Genomic DNA, 25,485 nt, shown 5'->3' with positions numbered 1-25,485 from the left:
TCTCCATGCAGTAATTACCTTCTATCAAAAGGCTCTTGAATAATCTAGCAGAAATATTTCAACCCTGGGTTTCCAAGACTTGTGGGAATAACCTACCATAATATCTTGTCTTGGTATAAAATTGCTTAGTGAACAGATATTTCCATTGATTAGGAAGTCCTACTGTTGCAGGTCTCAGGAGGTGTCTTGGTATAAAATTGCTTAGTGAACAGATATTTCCATTGATTAGGAAGTCCTACTGTTGCAGGTCTCAGGTGGTGTTCAGACAGTTTGGTTAAAACATCTGATTCTTTCTCAAACAGCCTTGTATAGTTCTCATTTTTGTTGAAGATGACAAACTGAATTGAATTGATTATGGAAGCCAAAAATGTGTTTCAGCTAACAACATTGTTAACCAGATTTTCGCCACTGGTCAGCAGTTTATCGGCATCAGTAAGCGGTTAGTCGGTGCCAATAACCAGCTAATGGCGCCAATAAGTGGTTTATTGGCACTTGCAGCATCGTAAGCGCCATTTATTACAGTAATTGTTGTGATGTTCCCTTTAATGACGATTTTTGGTAATCGGCGCTCGCCCAGGAACGGAACCCCCGCCGTTAACCGGGGACTGCCTGTACTTGGATTATTCGTCAAGAACAAATCTGTAAACATTTTTACTATATATAAAAATTGTTTACATCCTTGACAATCATAAGCTTCACCCGCCAGAACATATTAAGACATAAAGGCTCAATGCTGTGTAATATTTACTGAAGACAAAATCTCCTTATGGGGTAAGCTTTGCTGCAATGTTATGTAATGAACAAACCCATTTTTATTATAACTATGCTTCTTTATTTACGGCAGAACTGACAGGAGCATGGTCAATAGATAAAATTATTTAAAATATAACAAATCTGTAATGATTGTAATCTTGTTATAGAAGCCTTTCAGAATTATCACATCTTACAATTATTTTTTTCAGACAGTAAGATTTCATTAATGACAAATTTTATGAAGATGGTACAATGTTATATGGTGTCTCTCTCCATATAACCTTTAAAGAATATGAAGATGATAAATCATCCAAACCTGCCACTATGACAAGACTAAATATACCTATTCTTGTGATTTACTTTCTGTAAAAACCATCATCATTAATAAATTGCATGTGCTGTGGAATAATGACTATAGTAGTAACCATTAAAACAGTTTAAACCAATGATGGGTTATGGTGTTGCTCATTCCAAAATGAATGTCACATTGAATTAATGTCTTATGTAATTGGTCATACTTATGATTGACATGAGGGTATTTGAGGAATAATGCACTAAAACTTTTTTTGTCTTTTTTTGCAACTGTCAGGCTTCAACTCACAGTGTGTGTTATAATTGGAAACAAATCCTAAAAAGAAACTTTCAGAATCTTAGACATTTTCATTTTATCTAAGCATTACATTGTTAGGGGTCATAATATATTTATATTGAATAATATCTGATGTATGTAACAAGAACAAACCCTTCAAGTCAGCAGAGGTCTGGTCAAACTTTTTATTTATGGAAGCAGTAATCTCAGGCTCGCTACTCCCTGTTTGAGACTGATGGCTGCCTTCATCCAGAGAGCACTGTCCCAGCCAGTAATACTCTTTATTATAATTGGATGTGACATGGTAAGAAAACCTGATCTCATGAAAATCATGGTTCCTCTCTTTGTCACAAGTTGTCATATTCACAATTTGCTCTCTTCAGATTCCGCCTTCATTGTTAGTTAAGGCACCGAAAGTACTTGCCTCTCACTTGTAGAAGTCAAGTCTCTTACTTGATTTGAGCAAAGTTTCCCAAACAGAAGAAAGGAGCCCTCAGCAGTGATGGTATCATCTAGAAAGTGACATCAAAAGACCACTGCAGTTTTTGCAACTCCTTGTAAGATGTCTCTACTGAAGTTCTAGCCTCTTGGGTAGTTCAAATCATAAACAGTAGTGCCAGTGTAGGATATCCTCTGTGAAAGACTTTTGCTTTTTCTGGGGTCTTGTATAAAAAAAATTTTATATTGTATTGTCATGTTGGAGAAATTTGCAATAGAATCGGGTTGCCTGCAGTTGGATGTGCATGGTATAAAAGTCCTTGTGTAGGTGAAGACCAGTCATTGACCAGGCAACACCAATCTAAAGGGAAATGGTCTCTGTAGTCTCTCAGACATCAGAAAGGACCTGCTGATTTCCACTGACCTTCAGGGACATAGTTACAATTACCAGTTCCTTTTTTTTTTTTTTTTTTTTTTTTTTCATGCACAGAATCTTTCATCTCAATCTCAGAGCCGAAACTTTCACAACCATGGTAGCCTTTACTCGGGTCTCTGATTGCATTATAGTCACTCGGAATATTTGATGTACAGGACTGTGAACTTTTTGAAAAAGTTTTTCAAACTTCAAGCCAGGTTTTTATTCTTATTTTGTATTGTGCTACATGTGTGTGCCATTTTTCTTCATCCTCACCATTTGGATTTCAAGTTATACTTTTATCGTGACTACTACCTTCATTTAGAAACGTTAATACCTTGATAAGAATGGCGGTTTGAGTGCTAAGTTATTTTACTATATAGCACAACAAGTGATGTTGAAAATGATTGAGTTATAGATTAGATTTTTCCTTTGGGATTTTGGGTTCGTTTCCTACACTTATTTTAATTTTTGACCTGTGATAATGTATAAAAAAAAACAGTATTTGTATTAGAATGTACAATTATAGCTAACATTTTGATCTGTCTTATTCAGATAGATAAATGTATTTCAGTTGATCTTACAATGTAAGTGAATGTGGAGAAATACTGTTAATTCACCAGTTTTCCAAATCATATTGGGAAAAAATGTATTTTTCATTAATTTTACCTGACATTCCAGGCAAGACTGTTTATCATAGTATTTAGTATCTTAAAACAATCATTGTATTGCTGTTGATGGGAAGAGCCTAGTATAGTAAATAAGATTTATGCTAGACCAGTGTTTGCTTATCTGGATAATGTAATTAAATGCTGTTTGAATGGCATTTGCATACATTAAATCAGCATTCTTCTAGCGGTTATGTTTAAACATAAGTAGGAGATTTTTTACTTTTATTTTTGTTGGGTAATCAAATTCTGAATGCTGCATAATATGGATATTTATGATGAACTTTTGTTTTACTTGACTTTGGTACTTCATAGTGTTTTAGCATGAAGATTTTAAAAAAATATTGTGAAGTGACCAGTGTAACAAATTAAACAAGCATTCAGTTACATTTCTGTTACCATTATATAAACTTTTATATAAAAGACCACTTTATTACTTTTTTCCCAGCATTTTAATTTTAAAAATAAGTGTTGCTGATAAATATTAGTGCCTTTATTTTTTGCATGATTAAAGTTGACTTTGTTATTGTATTGTTTGATTTATTGCAAATCCCCAGACTCCTCTTCCCGTGTGGTTTGGTCAGGACTTCGGATAAAACTCCCCCGTATTCTTAGCATCTTGTTACATGGGGACTTGAGAGAGCAACTCCCCCAGACTCCTAGCATCTTGTTATGTAGGGACTTTGGAGAGCAACTACTTGGAATCAGCTCTTAAATTGGTCTTAAGTAGTTTCACTGAACTAAATTAGATCAAATTTTTTTACCTGTCACACAGCTTTGGAAGTTTTTGGTCGCTCACAAAGCATGGAGGAGGATGAGGTTGGAAGGTATACCTCCTTCCTTGTAAAATTCAAGTAGCCAAAGGGGTTGAGTAAGGGGAAAGTTTGATGTCAAGTTCTGCTCCTAAAGCTGGGTCCTATCTAAACAGACTGATGATCCTCAAAGAGGGTTTCATCTGTCCTCTAAATAACCGAGTAATCGATTTCCAAGCCAAAACATTGATCGCTATGATTGCAATGTATGATACAAAAGCAATTATACAATATTATTGGACACAGTGAATTAAAGCATAACATTTTAAAAGATCAATGGAAAAGATGCATATTTGTTATGTTGATGTTTGTATAATACAATATTATGTGAATATAGAGTGCAATATAAACCTCACCAACATTCATTAATTGATAAAGATGGTTTTTGCTTACCACAGGGGTACAAGAGAGCATGTCCAGTTTCTTCCAAAGGCAATAATGGCTTATGCTCTCCCCGCTGGGGACGCCAACCCCTGAAAATAAGAAAGTTGTAAATGAGTTACACCTCTGTTAAGAGCTTCAAGATATCAAAATAATTCAAATTGGGCCCATTCACACTCTCCAATCAGACAAATGAATACAGATAAAGTCAGTGCAGCATTCCAGTGTCTCCAGAGCAGCCCTGTATGCTTATATCGGAAAGTAAGTTAGCTAGAGGAACAGTAAGTAGAACTTCTCAGTCAAAGGTCAGAATGGAAACTCAAATTTTCTCCTACCAATACTGGCAGACATTTTGCAGTGGGACTGCAGAGGTGTCAGACTTTGATGTAAACAACTTGTAATGACGTGAAATAACCTATCAACAAACAATAATGGAAAAAGAAATAGAATTCTTTCCCTGAGAATTAACAATATCAAAAAATCTGTCTATCGGCAGGCTGAGTAGACTAAAGATAAGTCATACCCATTTAACCCACAAAATCATCATAGAGGACGACAGGCCACCAATGTTTGGACTTGGTGACATCCCCCTCACTATGGAGCACATATTGGTGGACTATTCCAAATATGTAGATGAGTGGAGGCAACCTCAAATTTCAGGTCCCATAGAAGGGGTTGTTAATGATGACAATGATCTTAACATCATGGACTTTTTAAAAATAATTGACACTTTTTATTATACTCAACCATTTTGATCTTTTGCTAGCTTATTAGTAATTAATTAAAAACTTTTATCTACTAAGCATACTTCATTCCAGCAATGAATAACCTGAAACGGAGAAAAATGCAGCCTATTGGCAAGCAATTGATCACTATGCATGGAAAATGGCCACATTTGCACAAATAAATACAATTCAGTCATATTGCAGGGGAGCCCAAAAATGGCCCGAAAGGTAAGGTTATACCCTTGAGTGATTTTTGGGGGTCAAACGGACTTTTCCCTGAAACAGAAAAATGTTGCCTAATGGCAAGCAATTGATCATTATGCATGGAAATTGGCCACATTTGCACAACTGAATGCTAATGCAGGGGTTCCCAAAAAGGTTATAGCCTTGAGTGTTTTTTGGGGGTCAAATGGACTTTTCCCTGAAACAGAAAAATGGAGCCTACTGGCTGATGATGAGATACAGCCATACCTCCACTGGAAGTATATAAGAATGGGTTGCCAGATTAGAAATATAATGAGAACTCTGTGATCACTGCCCTAACAAGCAAGAAAAAAACAAAATCCACACACCAATTAACTGACTACTCGAAGAAAATCCAGACTGATATGATCGTAGAAATGTGGAGTAGTGTGGCTGGTTAATTTCTATTCCACTTTTTACTCCAAGCTAAGCACCTACATAAAAACTCCGAATGATATCAACTTGGATAATTCCAATTGTTCTAATTAAAAATCCCAGCCTAGAAAAGACTAAAATAGCATTCTATAAACTTGATTTATAAAGTATATAAAAAAACCATGCAATAATATATGTGGAATGTCTGCTTACCCAGATTTTTTTTATAATATTATGCAGGCTGCTAACCCGGAATCTGTCTCTAGTATGGTTATGCACTCGGATGTTATCAAAGCAACACCATAACACCAAAAATGGTCTTTGAAAAGGTACATTTTATCGAAAGGGTTTCTAAATTAAGGCAATATTAAGGTGGGTCATCACTACAGTATAACACGTCATAAACACAAGTCGACATCTGATTGCATATCACAAACAGGTTAAAAACAAGCCAATGACCGTAAGTAGAGAACTAACCTAGGCAACTGTTGGGGGTAGCCGTATGAAGCACTGGACAGAGCAACCATGAAGTCGTTGATTTGTAATTAATCTTTTCTTTGTGTGTGTGTGTGACAAGTTGCTGACATGTGTTTGTGACATTGCAATGTGGTAGCACCTTTATATATCTTGTGAAAGCAGCTGGTCGACAAGCTGTCTGGCATATAGAAGATTTCTGACAACATACAAATTTTTAGTTGTGAGTATTTCTACAGTGGAATCCTATGAAGCAGACTTTCTTGTGACGCATCACCCTCCATAATGCCTCAAATCTCTAGATTAGTAGCATTGAAATTCATTGATTTACTGGTTAATCAACTGGCATTACAATCGAGTAGGACATGGGCACCAAGAATAGCAAAAGAAAGAGAGATTTTCCAGTAAAAAAGAATAAGTGCTCAACGAAATAGAGATTTGCCAATGAAACGGAGTAAGTACTCAACGAAACCGAGATTTTCCAATGAGAAGGAAACAGATTTTCCAGCGAAAAGAAATAAGTATTCAACGAAATACAGATTTTTCATTGAAAAGCAATCAGTACTTCATGAAATAGAGATTTTACATTGAAAAGGAATAAGAAATCAACGAAATTGAGATTTTCCTGTGAAAAGGAATAAGTACTCAACTAAAGAGAGATTTTCCAGTAAGAAGGAAACAGAGGTTTTCCAGCAATAAGAAATAAGTACTCAACGAAATGGAGATTTTCCAGTGAAAAGGAACAAGTACTCAACGAAATAGAGATTTTCCAGTGAAAGAAAAAAGTACTCAACGAAATGAGAGATTTTCCAGTAAAAGGCAAAAGTACTCAACTAAATAGAGATTTTCCAGTGAAAAGGAACAAGTACTCAACGAAATAGAGATTTTCCAGTGAAAAGGAATAAGTACTCAACGAAACAGACATTTTCCAGTGAAAAGGAATAAGTACTCAACGAAGTAGAGATTTTCCAGTAAAAAGGAATAAGTACTCAACGAAATATAGATCTTCCAGTGAGAGGAAAAAGTACTCAAACAGCGGGAACAGCCAGACTCTTCAGCCAAGCTAGGAACATTGTCCTTAACGTCTTTAAGTACAACTATATCAACTTGTACAGCTTCAAAGAAAACCAAGCTGCGCTGTGAAATCGAAGAACTTCCTGCTGTTGCAGGTCATGAAATACACCGACTACCACCATACTATTGCCAGTTTAACTCAGTTGAACTAATACAGGCTCAAATCAAACAAGAAATAAAAAAATTCAAATGACAAACAATTCATGAAAAAGGTTGAAGAACTGACACTAAAAGCTATTGATAATGTGCAAAGAACATTAAAAAAGACATTGCCTTTGAACAGATGTTTGCGTCATTTTCAATTGAACTGAGCCACTCAGCAGCAGTGATGAAAGTGATGAGGATAAGCACTAAATAAAAGACCTGAATAAAAAATTATTAAATGTAAAAAAAAAAAAAAAAAAAATTCGCCTGACACAAATAACACTCGAACATATTTACAAAAAAAAGTGAACCACAAACTCTGCCGCCTCGCTTGTCCTAAACGTTGTGAAGGATTGTCAAGAAAAAACGGATCCCATTTTTTCACGACATGTCCAGCATCCCCGTAAGTAATTCCTAATGTAAAGGACCTCAGGTTTGTATAGTTAGGAAAAATACACTTTTAAAAATTGTGATTTTGCAGAAACAAAATCTTAAAGGAGGAATAAAACAAGCAAGGGAGCCGTTTCAAAGGTACATTCCCCTCACTACTACTACTACTACTACGACCACAACTGGCCAGAGTGCAAAAGGTGTTTCCACTAAATAATGTCGGTTGCAAGACGGGCACAGGTAATGCTGTTAAATGCATATACTTATTTTCATTGTATTGTGACAGGGCTAGGATAATATAACAGCTTATCTTACCCATGGAAAGCTAAGAGTAGGCTAAGCTACCGTAGCCAGGCTGAGGCTGGGTAAATCTCGAGACTATTTTTCGTGTTTTCCTATTTTTTTTATTTATTAATTAATATAAATTACATAGAGTAATATATATATAATATATATATATCACATACACAGTGTAATGTTATGTATACCTTAGTCTAACCAGACCACTGAGGAGCTGATTAACAGCTCTCCCAGGGCTGGCAGAGTTATTGATTATCGGGAAGCATTGGGCCAACAGATTGCTAGCTGAGGACTGATTACCCACCCGTCAGATTGCTAGCTGATGAGGAACCCAAGAAGTTACAGATCAGAGTCCTCCCTCCTCCTCTCTGATGGGCATTAAGGACAAAAGAATTGATTTTCTCCGTTTTGTTGCACCTATCGTTCCCCGAGAGGGCGGGGTCGTTACCTACACTTATAACAAGTGAATCGCTACTATGAACTTCAAATTTTTAACTGCAGATTGCATAGAAATTATAGCTATGTAATTACTTGTTAAGTATATATGAAACTTAATTTTATCATGAAAATACCATATTTCTTATTTTTCCTTTTCAGCAATGGGCAACATTTGGGAGAATGTGGTATTTGTATGATGCAAAATGGCAAAATCCACTGGACAGTGCTGACAAGGTTAAGATATATTTGTCAGGATCTCACAAACCAATATATCATCCATTAAGTAAGTAGTGAGTGATCTGTGAAGATTACAGACTTTTGTGTTTCAGACTTCCATGCAATCAAATTTTGCAAAATCAGTTTGCACTGTAATGTAGAAGTCTTAAGAAATAGGATAATGTACATACCCAAATAATAGTTTCTTTTTATATAATAAGTAAGAATCAAAGTTTAAGTAAAAGAGAAGATAGTGAGATAAAAAAAAATTATTGTTAAAATCCAAGCTGTATAAATTTGCTACTGTATTTTCAGTGAAACTTTCAAGTAATAATGCATCAATACAAGAAATATCAAATTTTATGTAAGCAACTTACCCAGTAATTACTTAGCCAAGAGTTTCTAACTCGACGGCAGCTTCAATTTTGAAATTTGCGGTAGTGTTAGTCTTCTGTTTATGTCGGTGACTAACCCCGCCCACTTTTGGGGTGAGAGAGAGAAACAACTAAGCCAAGAGTTTTACTTTTGTTTCTTCTGGCTTAACAGCAACACTGTGTTAAGAAAGCAGCTTGATTTTGGTTTTCGGTTTGAGATTCTTACCTTTTGGTGATGTATTTTTGGCTCGGTAGCCTTCGGATTTGTACTGTTTAACTGACATTTATTGTTTTTTCCCTGATTTTGGCTATTGTTCTCTTAGGAGATTTACTTATTTTTTTGACTCTGTTAGCTAGCAGCGATGTCAGACACAAGCGCATTGAATATTAGGTATTGCAGCAGAGGCTGCAATACTTGCATGACCAAGGAATGTTACAATTCACACACTTTATGTACGACATGCAGAGGACAAATTTGTTCAGTTGACTTGACTTTTGAGGAATGCTGTGAATGGGACGAAAGAAAATGGAAGACTTAAGCTTCTCACCTATCCAAGTTAGAAAGGGATCGTAAGAGAAAAGCAGCTGCTATAGCTGAGGTTAAATTAGCAACTCGAGACATGACTCAGGAATCTAGTGAGGTTAATATTCCTTCTCTCCCTTCTCCTGTTAAAGTGATTCCTCCTACTGTACTTCCAGCCTCCCTCCTGCACCAACAATCTCTGCTCCTGGTTCCCTTGCTCCCGACGCGGATCGCTATGCCAGTCTTGAATCAAAACTTGATAAGAAGTTTGATTTTCTTGCTAACACAGTGGCACAGTTGGGTGATTCAATGCATATCCTCGTGGACAAATTCAGTGCAAAGTGTTCGAGTGATGTGTTTGTGGAGGGCGTGGCTACCCATCCCACCGACGCTCCTAGGCAAAGGTCACTGCCATACTCCATTTGTGACTGCAATGCTTTGCAAGGTAGGAGGTGGTGAAGGTGGTCTGACGAGACCACACCCCTGCTTTTAGCACCTGAGGAACCGACAGATTCTTCTGGAATGCAAGGGTTGGACCAATGCCCAACTTCATGAGCTCTCGGGCAGAAGGTACTGGTGTTGTCTTCGCCAGCAGCAGAGTGAGCCCTCCTGATTGTCTCAGGAAGCCAGAAAGAAATCTTGTTCTTGGACACTTCTTTCTTGGACGAGCCAGTACAGGCAGTCCTTGGTTAATGGCGGGTTCGGTTAATGGTGATCCGGTTTTACGGCTCTTGTCTAGCGACAAAAATCGGCAATTTTTGGCGCCAATAATTGCTGATTTCCGTTTATCGGCGCTGATAATTGGTTATTAGTACCAATACATACCTAACAGACGTCGAGGTTGTCCCACGGGTGTTGGAATGTGTTCTCTGCAGCGGCTCATGGTTCTGGCACAACGGAACAGAAGACCTGAAGTTTTCTGTTGTGCCAGATGGCGAAAAGATCGATGGCTGGGTGCCCCCACAGTTCGAACAACCTCTCCGTGATGTCCGAGTGAGGGGACCACTTGATTCTGGTGGCTGAGCTTGTCTGCCACTACATCCCTCTTGCCTGGGATGCATCTGGCTGACAGCTCTACCAGGTGAGCTACCGCCCACTCCTGCACCCACATTGTCAACTGGTGAAGCAGAAAGGACACAGGATCCCCCTGCTTGTTGACATATGCAACTATTGTGATGTTTTCGCTCATCAACACCACAGTGTCCCATCACTCAACCCTGAAACTCTTGGAGGGCCAGGGCCAGAAAGGCCGCCTTGAGTTCCAGGATACTGATGTGGAGGTACTTGTCATCTCAGTTCCACACTCCCGAAGTCCCCAACTCCTCCAGGTGTACGCCCCATCCCTCGATCGGTGCACCTGAGAACAGAAGCATGTCGGGAGGGGGTGTGTGCAGGGATACACCTATTAAGAGGTTCCTGTCATCTATCCACCAGTCTAAATCCTCTCTAACTTCCTCCGAGAGAGTAATGGGTTTATTTTAGCATCTGATAAATGTACCCTACTTACTGGAATCACTAGATTATTCAGTCAGGCATGAAACATGACTCACATTCATTTCAGCATCTGATGAATGTAGTATACCTACTGTATTTTTCTGTTTTAGCACAAAATATTATTTCCACTTTTACCTGACTGTGATGAGTCCAATAAGTCAGTTAATTCAATTGAAGTGTTATTACAAATGCTTAACTATTCACTTTATGAGGGCTCAAGTTACTAAACTACAGTTCAAAATCAAATATAGTACTGCATCATAATTCTGTCACAAAAATTCCATGAAGATATAAAGTTAGGTAAGAAAAAGTCATGATTGCACTTATGATAAATCCAGATAACACTCTTTTTATGAGTATGTCTGGAAAAGGAGCTGACACACAGTGGTGAGTTTTAATGCCAAAATTATTAGTGTTTTTTATTTTCAGGTAATTGTGGTGATCATGTAGTAATTATGAATTCAAGAGACATTGCTCTACCTGGTGTAGAGTGGGAGAAACGTGTGTATTTCCACCACACTGGCTACCCAGGCGGTGCATCGTGGACTTTAGCCTGGCAGCTACATCAGAAAGATCCCACCCTGGTATGTATAGTTTTACTCTTGGTATAGGTAATGTAATCTATCATGACTTTTGTAAATGCTTATAAATTAATGGTTAAAATTTTGCTCCTATCTAACCTTTGCAAAATACTGCATATTTGTACTGTAGGCAGACCATTTCTTTAGATAGTCTTAATACTTCGGTTTGAAACCCCTCCTACTGTACTAAGTATGAAAAGCATGCCACTGTGAATGGCATAGTCTGTAAGTCAATTCCTTTCCAGGGTGAGTGGTGACCTACTTAGAAAGCCACTCCTAATGAGGCATCACTTAATAGCCTTTAAGCATGCACATTGAGGAGGCTCAGGTTATGAAACCAATGAAAATGAGTGTGGTGGCGTAAGGCCTTCCAGTTTGGAAGATGCCTGAACAAGTCCTTTAGAATTACCAGCTGCAGTATTATTTCTATGGTCTGAGAGGTGCTATTAAGCTCGGTGACATGTTAAGAGACTAGAGCAGCTTGTCGGTGACTTTCCAAATGAGGAAGAAAGGAGGATACTTTTAGATTTTCTCAGATGATCATGGAGGCTTTGGTTCCTCAGTCTGCTGGGTTTTGGTGAATGAGTGTGGTTCAAGTTGGTCATGAACAGGTCCACCAGAGGAGTGCCTTTCAACCTCCACATTTTCTTGAAAATCTTTCGATTTAGTGACCACATGGTAGCAAGGATTCTGTTTCTAATGCTGCAGGTGTTTGCTTCTGTATTGAATCTCTGTGGGTGCTAACATCACATTTGTTTTTCTTTCCATTGAAAGATCTTAATGCCTAAGAATCATAAACAGAGACTAGACCCTCCCTCGTTTTGCAGATAAACCACCATGGTAGGATTGTTGACATGATCTCCACTGTATTTTTGGATAATTGAGGAGTGGAAGCCTGAAATTCCAGAAAGACTATGTTCAATGCCACGTTTCTGCTGGGTCCCAGCCCACGTTAAAAAACCTTTCTGAAACAGCTAAAGAATTCTTACTGGAAGTAATGAATTAAATATGGGAAAATAGGATTCTTCTGCAGAGTTGGAAGGCAGTATTAGTTATTCCTATCAAGAAACCAGATAAGGATGCCTTTCAGAAAACTAGCTATAAACTAATGAAAACAAGGATTCATAAATCATTGGTATGACTCTTGGGAAGCAATAACCTTTCTTCTCCTAATCAGTTTAGTCTCCATAAAATTATGAGTACCCTTGATCCCATGATGAAGTTACCAGTTGAATCCAGCAGGGTTGTGCCAAGCAGTGTCAAACTATTGGAGTCTCCTTTGACCTTGAGAAGGTATATGATACTGCTTGGTGTTTTGGCATTTTCAGGCAACTCCACAAAATAGGTCTCAGAGGAGAAATGTTATCGTTCATAAATTCGTTCTTTATAAGAGGAGAATGTTATTATTCATAAATTCATTCTTATCTAAGCGATATATTAAAGTAAGATTTGTTAGTGGTACTGTTGAACCTCTTAAAACTGGCATTCTGTGGTCCGGGAACTCCTGTGGTTCGGTTTGATTTTGAATCGCCTGCCATTAATTCATTGCACGGCCACGAGGGCAGCACCATGTGTTTACAACTTCTTGACAGCAAAAATTTGCCATATCTCTTTTGTTTCTATGAAAATAATTGTTAGTGATGGAAATGTGTGAAATCAGAGATGTTTTTTATTTTAACTTTAAGTGAATAAATATATTTTTTATAAGATTCCACTTGAGAAGGCTCTACCAAGTCAAAACTTTAATCAAAACAATGAGACATTTGATAACTCACAAATTCCTTCTCTTAGAGTACTTGAAAGACTTATAGATGATATGGTTTTGATAATTTATTTTATATAGCTGTACAGTAAACCCCCATATTTGTGGGGGATGTGTTCCAGACCTCCCCCCCATACAGTGGTTAAAACTTAGAAACTTGAACCCCTCTAAAAATGCTTATAGCTGCCTATCTTAAAAGTTCAAATACCAAATGTATACTTAAAGTATCATCCTACATCAAATATACCTTAAATTATTATCTTATTACTGTATTATCTTTGAAATTATATTAATATAATTTCAAAATTATCTTAAACATTAATACCCTTAAAAATATATACATACATACTTCTAAGCCTTCCAGCCAAATCAGAAAGAGAGTGTTATGACTACGACAAATTCAGCCAGCCTCTTTAATCTCTTGAGAATGTTAATACATTTCTCTTTACTGAATTTGCATGTTATCTTTTCCTGAGAGCGGAAGAGGCTGAACCAAGTATCTATTTATCTATTTATTTCTCACATTCTACCCTTTGGCGAGAGAGAGAGAGAGAAAGGAAGGGAAAAAAAAAGAAATTGATTTGATGATGTTGTGGCAACATCTAGAGCAATTTGACATATTTGACAGTTCACCCTCGCCCCAAGCTCAAAATCTCAGGAAAGATGTGGTTGAAATTTGTTTGATTAAAACTTTTCTTTCATAACTTACTATAGAAGTGCATAAATATTGTAATTACAGTACAGTATATTATTATTATTATTATATTATCATTATTATATTATTATTATTATATTATTATTATTTGAAAATTAGTACAGGCAGTCCCCGGTTATCGGCTGCCTCAGGTATCGGCGATCTGGTTTTATGGCGCTTGTCTAGCGACGACGATAACTGGATTTTTAACACCAGTTCCCAGTTATCGGCGCCAATCTCTGGTTATCGGCGCTGATCTTCGGTTATCGGTGGCGCTGATCCCTGGTCATCGATGCTGATAACCGTATACTGGCGCCGATAACAGAGGATCGGCGCTATTATCGCAGATTTTCGGTTGTCGCCCTATGGAAAAATAAGAAACTTTAATTGTATTTGTTATTCTTTTAACAAGAGTTGCTGAGAAGCAGGCAGTGTCAAGTATCTCACTAATTCATTCCCAAAAGAATAAAAACACCCCTCTTCTTTCTCTTTTTTTTTATTTTTCTTGAAATCTGTGAGGGAATTTTACTCATAGATGCAAGGGGGGGCGTGGAGGGAAGGACCAACTCTTGGAGGGGGCATGGTAATAAAAAAGGTTAAGACCCACTATTGTAGAGAGTTGGGAATCATTTTGGTTAACGTGAGCTTGTCCAGTCAGTTTCAGTACAGTTAAGAAAATTAGGTGCTACACACTGCATATTATGCCTTATTTGGTATGTTACTCCATTTTAACAGAGATTTATCTGCCATTTCAGCTTCTGCGTAAAACTGTTTACAACAAACTAGACAAAAATCTCTTGAGGCGAGGAGCTATGGCCAGACTTCATATATTTCCTGATGATAAGGTAATGTAATTAAAATTAGATATTGGGTCGAGTGCAAAGTATACGTTCAAGTAATAAATCCTTTACTATAGTTCAAAATTTGCTTTATTAATGTGTTTGTTCCTACCTAGATACAAATCTTTATGAGTTTGTACAGTGTACTGATCTCATGTGTCCACAAGTTGAAAGTGACATGAACTAGTGCATATCTCAGCATCCACTGCCTTCACATGTTTTGCTCTGCTCTGCAGTATTAACATACTGTGCAGCATTAATAAATGCTTACTCCAATATCATGTGAGTGATTTGTGCAGACAGTTATAAGTGTACCTGACAGAAAAAGCTAAAATACTGGTCCTGATGTTCAAGTCATGTTGCCAGCTTCTGCCTTTTCATTTCAAGAACTACACTCGTCAAGAGCTTGATATCCAGTGAAAATGTTCGGCAGTTCGTTTGCCTACACTTTGGATTCCAGCCAGCTGGGAGGAACAGAAGGCAAGGAATGATAGCCTTCATTGAGGTAAGTGTACTCTGCGCAGGAAGCCCAGTAGCCTATCATGGTGCATGGATAAGGAGTTTACACTTAAAATGTCAGTGGTTTGGTTATGAGAGATGTGGTAAGGCCTGCCCCAATTAGTGAAGCAGATTTATGGCACAAAATTGTGTAATAAATTTTCTCCTTCATTAAACCCCAGTTGTTCCATGCTAAACCATCATTGTTGGATGTGGTTCTTTCTACTGAACATGCTAAAGTAATACAGACTTTTGTATTACTGTATATCACCTAAAGACATCGGTCCAGTACTCAGGAAGGAGCATCATTGTGACTCTGTGGCAGCGTAATAACTTGTCTACTATGCATTCAAGCTGGGCAACTATATGCTACACATTTAATAATGAACCAGACCACAAATATCTCACCATAGCATGCATGATAGGTGGAGTAGAATGTGATCCCTAGGAGAACTTGGATGATGCATCAACCAGCCCTGTGGAAGAACCATCAATTATAGTATGTTTTTGAGAGCTGACAGTAAATATCCACATCCTGTATCATAGAAGCTACTATCTTACTTCTAGCTGGCTAACATTTTTGTAATAGGAAGTATGTACAACCTTTCATTATATGTTTTTGTGAACTAATGAGAATAAAATTGGGAGTTGCAAACTCCATGAATGGAAAAAGCAAGTTGAAAATTTGGGTGCATAAACATTACAGTGACAATTCTCCAATTAGCCATCATTTCCAAAAGCAGACTAAAGTCACTAAATCACACCCAAGGTTGTTTAGTCATCACACATTCATATATTTTACAGTTATCATTGCATAAGGTTGACTATCAACTCTGTGCTCCTGGTAACAATTAGCTTCCTGCGGCAAGGTGCTTACATGATGATGTTATACAAACCAGGTGGTCATCATTGCAAACTAAGGGATCATTGCCTCTCACAGTCATTGGTGAGGTGCACTTATTGCACTGGTAGCCTATGTAGTGAGAAAGTGTTTGTTCTTATGGGAATTACAAACCATCACCTTTTATTCAGGAGGAGTACTCAGCACAAGCTGGAGTTACACAGTAGTTTAACTGGTGGTACGTGGGCGAGTGGCCAGAATTCCCAAATCACCTGCCATTATCCAGCACTTTTTCTGTAGCTGCTGTCAAGTACAGACATCCTGCTGCCCGGTTCCTGATTTGAGTTTCCATTGAAACTCTCTGCTTGATTTTTTTGTGTATATGATTGTTTGTTTTGGTGTAATGGACATGTTGAAGTAAACAGAACTCCTCCTCTAAAGGACTGGAAAATGGAATTAACAATATCCATATTAAACTCAATTCCAAAACCATAAGGCAAGGGTTCCAACAATGTTGCTTTGCATGCCATGATTGTTGTAATAGCAAGGCATTTGTCCTCAAATGATAAATAATAAAATGTAAAACTGTTTCAACAGATTTGAACTGAACTCTCAGCTTGGAAGTAATCTAACTGCATTTTCCATAAAGACTGGTATTTTGGAAAGATGAAGCCCGTAGTTTTTTGCACTAGGCATCTAGCAATGTTAGGTAGATAATCTTTACGGTAGAATAGATTTTAAGAATCAACATGTGAATGTCATGGCTCAGAAAGGAGGATGTGTAGTCAACTTTCCCTCTTTAGTCTAGGATAGAACAGTGGGTGGTAATGGAATCTATTCTCTTGGCAGTTGTTGAAGCAAAATGATTGTTTGGCCAATTCGGTTCCCTTGGAAGTAAGTAGATTGTTACAGCCTTTGAAATCTGGGACAATGGAGGAAAGAGGTATAATGTCAGTTTCAGAGGCAAGGCTGGTCAGGTTTAAGTGAGCCCTCTTAATTTCAATAACTTTCAAAAACACAATGATTTAGGCCACCATGATTATGCAAGAACATGATGGCACTCAACTTTTGCCACCTTTGTACCCTTGGGATATTATGCACAAGGGATGGTCGTTGGCGCTGTTAGTTATCTTATCTCTTTTTCATCTGCCATTGTCTGAGAAGATGTAACTTTCAAAGATTAAATGCTTCTTCTTTTACATGCCAAAGTACATATGCTCTTGTACTTTTGGGGTACTTGGACACTTGGTTTCTGACCACATCTGTAACCAAATGCCATGGAAAAAGTACAAACTGTCTGCATTACTTGCTAGGCTATTTAGACAATTACAACAACCCATGAAAATGAGACACTTCAGTTCTTGTCTCAGTCTGTCCCAGGTCACCGCCCATCCTGTTTATGAGGTGATTTAGAGGCACGTGCATGTCCAGTTGCTCTTAGCTAGTCTGCTTCTTTTGTCCATGAGTTCAAAATTTGCATGCCTGGACCCAGTACAATTGATGGTTGTGTATGAAAAAAATTAATTTTACCAAACTTTCATCTTAAATTCACTACATGGCTAAGAATGGTATCACACCCACACTCAGTAACAATTAGTGGTAGCTTGAGGCAGATTTTAAATGTAAATTGTCTGCCATGAGCAGGTAAAAGTCCATAGAAGAGATTGTTTGTAGGAAAGCATGAAAATGTCAAAATTTATTAACTTTTGTGGAAATGTCTAAACTCACAATACAGTATTATGTGTATGACTTGGCAGTTGCTTCTTTTCTCTGTGGCTTCTGAAATGATGCCACTGGTTGTTCATAATGCTTCTTAAAATAGAAATTGAGGCAATGGATATATTCAAATTTAGTAACATGAATATAAAAGTTAACTAGGTTAATTTAATTACACTTGTATTTGTTCCAGATTCCTGACAGCATACTGGAAAATATATCTGGCCAGATTCGTCAGTTACGTCAAGTACCAACACGTCTAGATCATATCCCTGAGGAAGAAGTAAAGAGTTTTCCACGCGTTTTTGATTGGCCTGAAGATTATGTAATTCAGTAATTTTCACCACCTTTTCTGTCACAATGCAGCATTGTAAATATTGTATCAGTATGCAATAATAATAAATTTACTTTTGATTATTCCTTATTTTAAGTGCCTTTAAGGGTTTAACACTGGTATGTTGTTGAACAGTTTTGAAAATCTCTTCAATAGAGTACTGTCATTTTGCAGACCAATAGATATCTCTACAACAAGCAACCTTGATGGCAAGAGAGTCCCCTCAAGTTGCTTGACATCCTTATCTCACATACTGAGGTGCTCATGTACATTTTTTTATAGATTCTTCTAATCAATTTGTCACATTTTCCCGAGGTGTTTTTGTTCTTATTTCTTGATTTTTGTGAAGTTTAAAACTTCCATGCTTATTTTCATTTTGGCGTGTGCTAAATTTCACGATAAAATTACAGTATTGTGTTCTAGCTACTTTCTCAACTCTGTTCTTGTTTACTATACATTTTGCCAGAAATAATTTCATGCAACATAAAAGTATAAAAATAAAGACAAATTTTGAATTAATTTGTGTTTTTCATAACTAACAAACCTGCAGTCTTGACATAAAGATAAATTCTTCTAGCGCTAGCTGGAAACCGGTAAAAATCATATAAAATTTTAGAACAAGGAATTGGTGGCAATGGGATGAGAGCAGAGGCAACGTCGAACTCCTCTCACCTCATGATGCCATGACGCTTTGTTTCTTCCAGCCCAGGTAACCAGATTGAGGGGTGGCAGAGGTGGGCAGTCTGCAGTAAGACTGCAGGTTTGTTAGCTATGAAAAATACAAATTAATAAAAAATTTGTCCATTTGTTCAAGGTTTGTTAGCGATGAAAATACAAATTAATAAAAAATTTGTCCATTTGTTCATATGCAGAACAAACCTGGGTCTTAACGTAAGGATAGACTCAAGAGGTGAGGGATTTTGAGTCTTAGCTACGAATTCCAGGACATCTGAAGGCTACTGACCCCCAAACCCCTCATGTGTTTTAACACTAAAAGAGAGACCATAAAGTTCACCCACTCTCTTTGATGAAGCCAAGGCCAGTAAGAGGACTGTCTTGAGGGTCAAGTTCCTGTCTGATGATCATTGTAAAGGTTTATATGGATCACGAGTGAGACTGCTTAGTATCAGTCACGTCCCAGTTAGGTGGTTTAAGTTCTCCAGGAGAACAAGACTGTTCAAAACTTTTGAGCAGCATTGAGATTTCCCATGAAGACAGGTCTACATCTTTCAAACACAGGACGATACCCGAAGCAGCTCTGTAGTCTTTGATGGCAGACACAGAAAGGCGTTTCTCCCTACAGAGAAAAATAAGGAAGTCAGCTACCTGCTGAATAGAAGTTCCAACCAGAGAGAAACCCCGTCAGCAACACAAATCACAGTAGACCGCCCATTTTCCCCAGTACACGGCTGAGGAAGATCTGAGATAGCCAGGTATCTCTGTTGCTACTCTGCGAGAAATCCCTCTTGCTCACAGAAGATGCTGGATAGTCTCCAACCATGAAGAGATAGGGATCCTACCAACTGGTAAAATCTCTCAATGTGAAGCTGCCAGAGAAGACTGTGCCATGGGGGAATTTCTCTCTGGACTGCTGACAGAAAGGTCAGCAAATCTGGGAACCGCTCTGCATGGGGCCACATGGGAGCCACGAAGGTCATCCTGAGATTCTTGGAAATCATTAACCTGTTCAAGACTTGACAGATCTGGCAAAAGTGGGGAAAGGCGTAAACTTCCAGATTGTCCCAAAGATGTTGAATGGCATCCTCCGCCACAGTGAAGGAGTTTGGAACCACTGAACATACACCTCTAGTTTCCTGTTGAACCTTGTAGTGAGTGGGTCTATCATGGGCCTTCCCCATACATAGTTGGAAGAGCCTGTCTGCTATGTCCTGATGCAGAGACCGATCTTCCCTAAAGACCTGACCCTGACGACTTAGCTTGTCAGCCATACATTCCTCTTGCCTTGGATATACCTGGCTGAGAAGTCTACTGTGATCTGTCATCCACAGGTGCAGGAGTACCGTCAGTGAGTGAAGTTGGTGCGACACTAGCTGCCCATTTGTTTATGTAGGCTACCACTGTAGTGTTGTCCGATATTAGAACTACTGAGTGCCCTGTCACCCTTCCTTGAAACTCCTGAAGTGCCAGGAAGGTTGCTTTGAACTCCAGAACTTTGATATGCAGTTTCACTAAAGATCGGGAAATGATGTTTAAAATATCACATAACTTACTATAGAAATATATAAATTCTGTAATTAGTTATATTATTATTATTATTACTTAATCTAATTAATATCTGAAAATTAATACTTATTATTAGATAAGTCAATTTTTTATACAAAACAAATAAACATACTGTACTTGTAACCATAAAAATTCTCTCGTCTCTTACTGACATGAGAGAATTGTTATGGTTACATGTATGTTTATTTTTGTTGATATATAAATGATTTACCTAATAATAAGTACATACTAATTTTCAAATAAGATTAAACAATAATAATAATAATAATAATAATAATAATAATAATAATAATAATAATAATAATAATAATAATAATACCCGCCAACAAAATACAGCAGAGTGAGTATCATATATCATGTAGTTTTATGTGCGACATATCTTTAGTGGTTAAAATGTTGGGGAAGTTCACTGGATTTCAAGGGAGAGAACTTCATAATCTGCTCCTTTAATTTTCATCACTATAACCGCTGTATGAATATAATTGTGTTATTATAACACTTGCCACTGGGCACTAGTTGAAATTTTGCAAATCTTTTATCAGGTTTGCTGCCTGCATTTTGTACCCGAGGACATTTGGTGGGAAACTCCGTATTTTGATGAAAAAACAGGGACGACTCTTCAGGCAAAGCTGACAGTGGTGCAGCTTCGTGATGGGGACATTCCATCCCAGTTTCCTAATTGTCCTTCGTACTTATCTACTTCATCATATCGAAGATTTGATGAAGAAAGGCCGGAGAGAAGAGTCAGCAATGCAGGCTGCATTAGTAGCAAGCTTCGAAGAAGATATTTCATATAGAGAAGCGCGAGAATTTAATTCTGTCACAGAACTATTGGAAAAGCTTCAGTTTCTTGACAGACAATGTTGTACTAATTTAATTCTGTCACAGAACTATTGGAAAAGCTTCAGTTTCTTGACAGACAATGTTGGACAGTAGTACAAGATGAATCTCTCTTAATTTGTCGTGATGTACAATCCCCTTGTCCTAGAATAATAGTGCCATTAATGATTAAGACTAACGGCGCAGTACATTTGTTCATGACGTTCAAGTAGGCTACGTTGCTTAGGAGATTTCAACATTCCTACAGAGGCTCATGATACGAATATCACTGAGCAGGTATTGGAGAACTTGCAGAAAGCCGACATTGCTGAATGTATTTCTAAAACCTGCAATAGTATTGCTGTTATAAAATTATTTATTTCATTTTTGGCAATAATTTTAGATGATCAGTCATTCAAACACTTGCCTGTGTTGAAATTCGTATTTGAACAACTGCAGTTAATGACTCTGAATAAATTTGATTATTTATCAGAGCTGGTAATATTGTCTTCTTATATTATTGTTCCCCTCAAAGTTACAGACTCTTGAGAGATAAGCGATTCCTAATATTGCCTAGTTACTCTACCATCAGGAGAGAGTGTTTTTCCAAACAGTTCAGCCCATCAGCATTACAAAATGACTCAAATTTTCTGATGTACATCAAGAATAAATGCAGATCGTTACTATCCAACGACAAAACAGTGATATTAATGGTGGATGAGATTAACTTGAAACCATATTTTGACTATAAAGGGGGAAATATTGTCGGTTCAGCCTTTGACAGTAGTGAAGCTGCAACAAGTGCTTTCGTTTTTATGTTGAACAATGTAAAGTCCAAATTCAAAGTAGCGCATACCATTCCCACTAAATGCATGAAAGCTGATGTTCTGCACTGCACACTGAAGAAGATAATTATAGGCTTAGAATAAATAGGTTTCACCGTGTTTTGCGTTGTAACATAACAATGCTATCAATGGGAAAGCAGTGTCTTATTTTGCCAGTCCTCCATAACTGCCTATAGTGTATCCCCGCCCATTTCAGAGTATCAGGCCCCTATTTTTCGTGTATGATTCAATATACTTGCTGAAATGTATCAGGATTAATTGGCTTGGTCAGCGAGATGTAAATAAAACAATGAAGTTCCCTCGATTCTCCTTTGATGAAAGTAATATTTTAGAAATTGAAATTCTTCATGCACCATTCAGCTCTTTGTAAAAAAAATTCATGAGATAGAAGATGGTTTACTTTTGAGACATTCTTATAAACTGTCATTAAAAGCGTTATCCCCTCCACCTTTGAGAAACAAAATGGTCATTTGGCTTCACAAACATTCAATGAGTATCTCATCCAAGATTTATTAACTCTTGGAAAAAATCAGTGTGCCTTTTAATTCAGAAGTTGCAGAATATCAATTTTCTTTTACATTTGGTGGATAATAATGTATGTTAAATCCCCCTAAAAAGGTCAGAGGTTAAATAATAAATATGCTACTCCAATAAGTAATAACGCTCATGACATAAAATGTTAAAATGTCAATTTCTCAACTATTTCTACGAATGGCTACAAAAGTGGGACGACGTGAAAGAATTTGGTGGAACGCTAACAAAGGAAATATTCACAGCACTGAAACATACAACTTGTGCAGTATTAAAAATAACGGAACATTGTATATCTGAATCGAAAATGAGTTACGTGTTGACAGGAAAATTTCAAACAGATAATCTAGAGGCAAGGTTTGGTCAATACCGTCAACCTGCAGGTGGTCAGTACAATATTTCCGTACGTCGTGTTTGAATGTGACAAGCAAGCTTAGGATGATGTCTGTGTTAAGCAAGAATTACCTTTCCACAATAAAAATGTAAGGCTGAGAAGTTTTGATAATTTGAAGTGGAACGATTTAGAGAGTACCAGTTATAGACAGGAGGAGTTTTGTATATATGATATATCTTTGAAAGTAACACAAAATAATAATGATACTTGCAAGGAGGTTTTTCCTATAATAATTTATTTGGCGGGCTATTGTTGTTACGCAGTTTTCAGAAAAAGAAAAATGCACCGCTTGTAAAAATTTGATATGTCCAGATAATGAGAATTTATCAGAGAACCACAATTACCTTGTTGGTATCAGTAGGGGTTCGTTATTATGCCCAGATGATATTACAGAAAATATGGTAACGTATAGTTATATCATCATTAATAAATTAACACAAACGCCTAAATTCAAAACATCAGCAAATATGGTAACGTATAGTTATATCATCATTAATAAATTAACACAAACGCCTAAATTCAAAACATCAAGTGATCAGAGAAATTTGGCATCGACGGTAATATATAATGCTCTTGCTGATGACGAAGCCTTATTTCAAAATTATTTTTGCGATGAAGGTCGTGGTACAGAAAAGATAGCAAAATTAATAATATGGGCGTCAACTAACGTTTTATTGAATAATTATTGTTCGGAAGAAAATAACACCATTGTTGCCAACAAAAAAACTCACTAAACTGGGAAAGTTAGAAACTAACCACGAAATAATGGCTAAATGTAAATGATAATAGAGTTATTTCATTCACATATATTAAATTAAACCATTTTTCGCACTGCCGTGATGTAATTTCACGTTAACACTATTTACGTATAAATATTTTTGTAAGATAACGATAAAGATGTTGGTACTTCGTTATATACTTTATTGTAAATGTAAATTAATTGTTTTGTTTCAGTACTTTATATTAACCTCATAACCTGTGTTTCGAGTTAGTGTTATTTTGTGTACACAAATTAGTGTAGACGAGAAAAATAAGGAAATTAATTATTACCATGACTGGTAAACAACAAATGGTCTATTTTAGTGACGTTTTGTTTACATTTCTTTCGTCTGGTAAGGTAGTCCTCGCTCGGACTACCGTTGCTTACGTCACAAACCATCGAACACAAAGTCTAATGAAAGATAAGTCTTTTATTAGACTTTGGAGTTTGGGCTGAGGTACCCTAGAAAAGGTCGCCCAACCGTCCCGGCCTCGCGGTCTTCGCCCGACGAGCGAGCGATGGAGAGAGATCTCTACCGAAGGAGGGATGAGGAAGAACCTACAGGGAGAGAAAAGGACGGCGGGGAGGCCACCAAGGGCGCCGTGGAAGCGGAACTTACAGACGACGACCGCAATTTCCCACCTGCCCCGCAGCTCTCTGAGCGCAGTCGGAGATAAGTATGAAGGAAGTAGTCATGCCCCTTGTACACGGAGGGCGGGAGCCCAAGAAGGGACGCGAACTCCCGATCGTACACGGAGCGGGAGCCCAATAAGGGAAGCGATCTCTTACGTCCCGATCAGTGTAGGGGAGCGATGATATTACGTCCCAACCTAATATTTCTGCTTGTACGGAGGAATGCCTTCATTATCTAAATAAGGGCTACTGGCAGAGAAGCATTGCCACGCTGTTACGCTTCTCTAAATACGCCCTTGGCCGTCAAACCCAAGACAGCGCAGGGGAAACGAAGGAAGGCTTATGCAAGGTTATCACAAATCGTGGGTTTGTATTAATAAATAACAAACACACGTAATATATACAGAAAAATACATTAAGAACCCACCGGGGTGATAACAGCTTAACGAAGTCAGGCAGAGAGATCCGGAAACCTGTCGCGCACGCATGGCGGCCGAAAGGAAACTGGAATGTTTGCATACGGGCAGGCGCCAGGCAGGCATTCTCTCCTACCTGGTAGTAGTTACTGCCTAACCACCTTGTCCAGAGTTAAACGGCCGTTTCCAGCCTACGCTGAAAGTAATTCCTAATGTAAAGGACCGACGGTTTGTATATCGTGTCGGAACGAAAGCACATTAAAAGATGTATATATGCATATTTATATATACTGTGTGTATATATATATATATATATATATATATATATATATATATATATATATATATATATATATATATATATATATATATATATATATACAGTAAATGGCGCATATTTCAGAGCTATCAATATTAATATATATATATTGTTGGGGACATGATATATATATATATATATATATATATATATATATATATACAGTAAATCAGCATATTCCACAGAGCTATCAATGTTAACATGCTTTTTTTGGGACATGATACAAGCATTTTGCATAATTTTGTAAAGGATGAGTGCCTCGTTTCATGTCAATCAAGCATTTTGCACAGCTTTGTCTTGGGAAAGACACCTACATCCACGTACTCAGCGTTATCAACTCCTAGTAGAATTATTTCTGGTGAGTAGAACATTTCTTATATAATTAAAATTGAGTTCCTCCAAAGGATGAGTTCCTCATTGGTTCTTAGCCACG

At 37.5% G+C, this 25,485-nt stretch overlaps 1 protein-coding gene and 2 long non-coding RNA genes across 7 annotated transcripts in view; 2 read left to right on the top strand and 1 right to left on the bottom strand.

Moving 5' to 3' along the window:
* Positions 1-24,862, bottom strand: part of LOC136848024 (uncharacterized) — a 35,810-nt gene extending 10,948 nt beyond the window's left edge. For 2 of the 5 annotated variants that reach the window (XR_010855907.1, XR_010855903.1), the window contains exons 1-3: positions 24,745-24,835; positions 15,609-15,676; positions 4,069-4,148 (exon numbers count right to left, since the gene is read on the bottom strand). This is a non-coding gene — a long non-coding RNA (uncharacterized lncRNA). Of the gene's footprint in view, positions 1-4,068; positions 4,149-15,608; positions 15,677-24,744 lie in introns of all 5 variants that reach the window. The other 3 variants (XR_010855906.1, XR_010855905.1, XR_010855904.1) reach the window with 2 other exon arrangements.
* Positions 37-3,389, top strand: LOC136848025 (uncharacterized). The gene is made up of 2 exons (XR_010855908.1): positions 37-171; positions 248-3,389. It is a non-coding gene; the product is annotated as an uncharacterized lncRNA (long non-coding RNA).
* Positions 7,596-18,174, top strand: mRpL13 (mitochondrial ribosomal protein L13). Its single transcript, XM_067120063.1, has 5 exons — positions 7,596-7,721; positions 8,379-8,502; positions 11,256-11,410; positions 14,619-14,708; positions 17,951-18,174. Exons 1-5 carry the CDS (start codon positions 7,698-7,700, stop codon positions 18,092-18,094), a joined length of 537 nt encoding a protein of 178 aa, XP_066976164.1. The 5' UTR covers positions 7,596-7,697; the 3' UTR covers positions 18,095-18,174.
* Positions 24,863-25,485: the final 623 nt, after the last annotated feature.

This window comes from Macrobrachium rosenbergii, chromosome 18 (genome assembly GCF_040412425.1).
Source record: "Macrobrachium rosenbergii isolate ZJJX-2024 chromosome 18, ASM4041242v1, whole genome shotgun sequence".
NCBI lineage: Eukaryota > Metazoa > Arthropoda > Malacostraca > Decapoda > Palaemonidae > Macrobrachium > Macrobrachium rosenbergii.
The sequence above is the reverse complement of the archived record's forward strand: the minus strand, read 5'-3'. Positions and strand labels throughout refer to the sequence as shown.

Bases quoted from the DNA above. Each gene is read 5' to 3' on its own strand.
- mRpL13 (XM_067120063.1), top strand. From the start codon at position 7,698: ATGTCGGTTGCAAGACGGGCACAG. The intron at 8,503-11,255 runs GTAAGTAGTGAG...TTTTATTTTCAG, and splicing joins ACCAATATATCATCCATTAA to GTAATTGTGGTGATCATGTA. The intron at 11,411-14,618 runs GTATGTATAGTT...CTGCCATTTCAG, and splicing joins ATCAGAAAGATCCCACCCTG to CTTCTGCGTAAAACTGTTTA.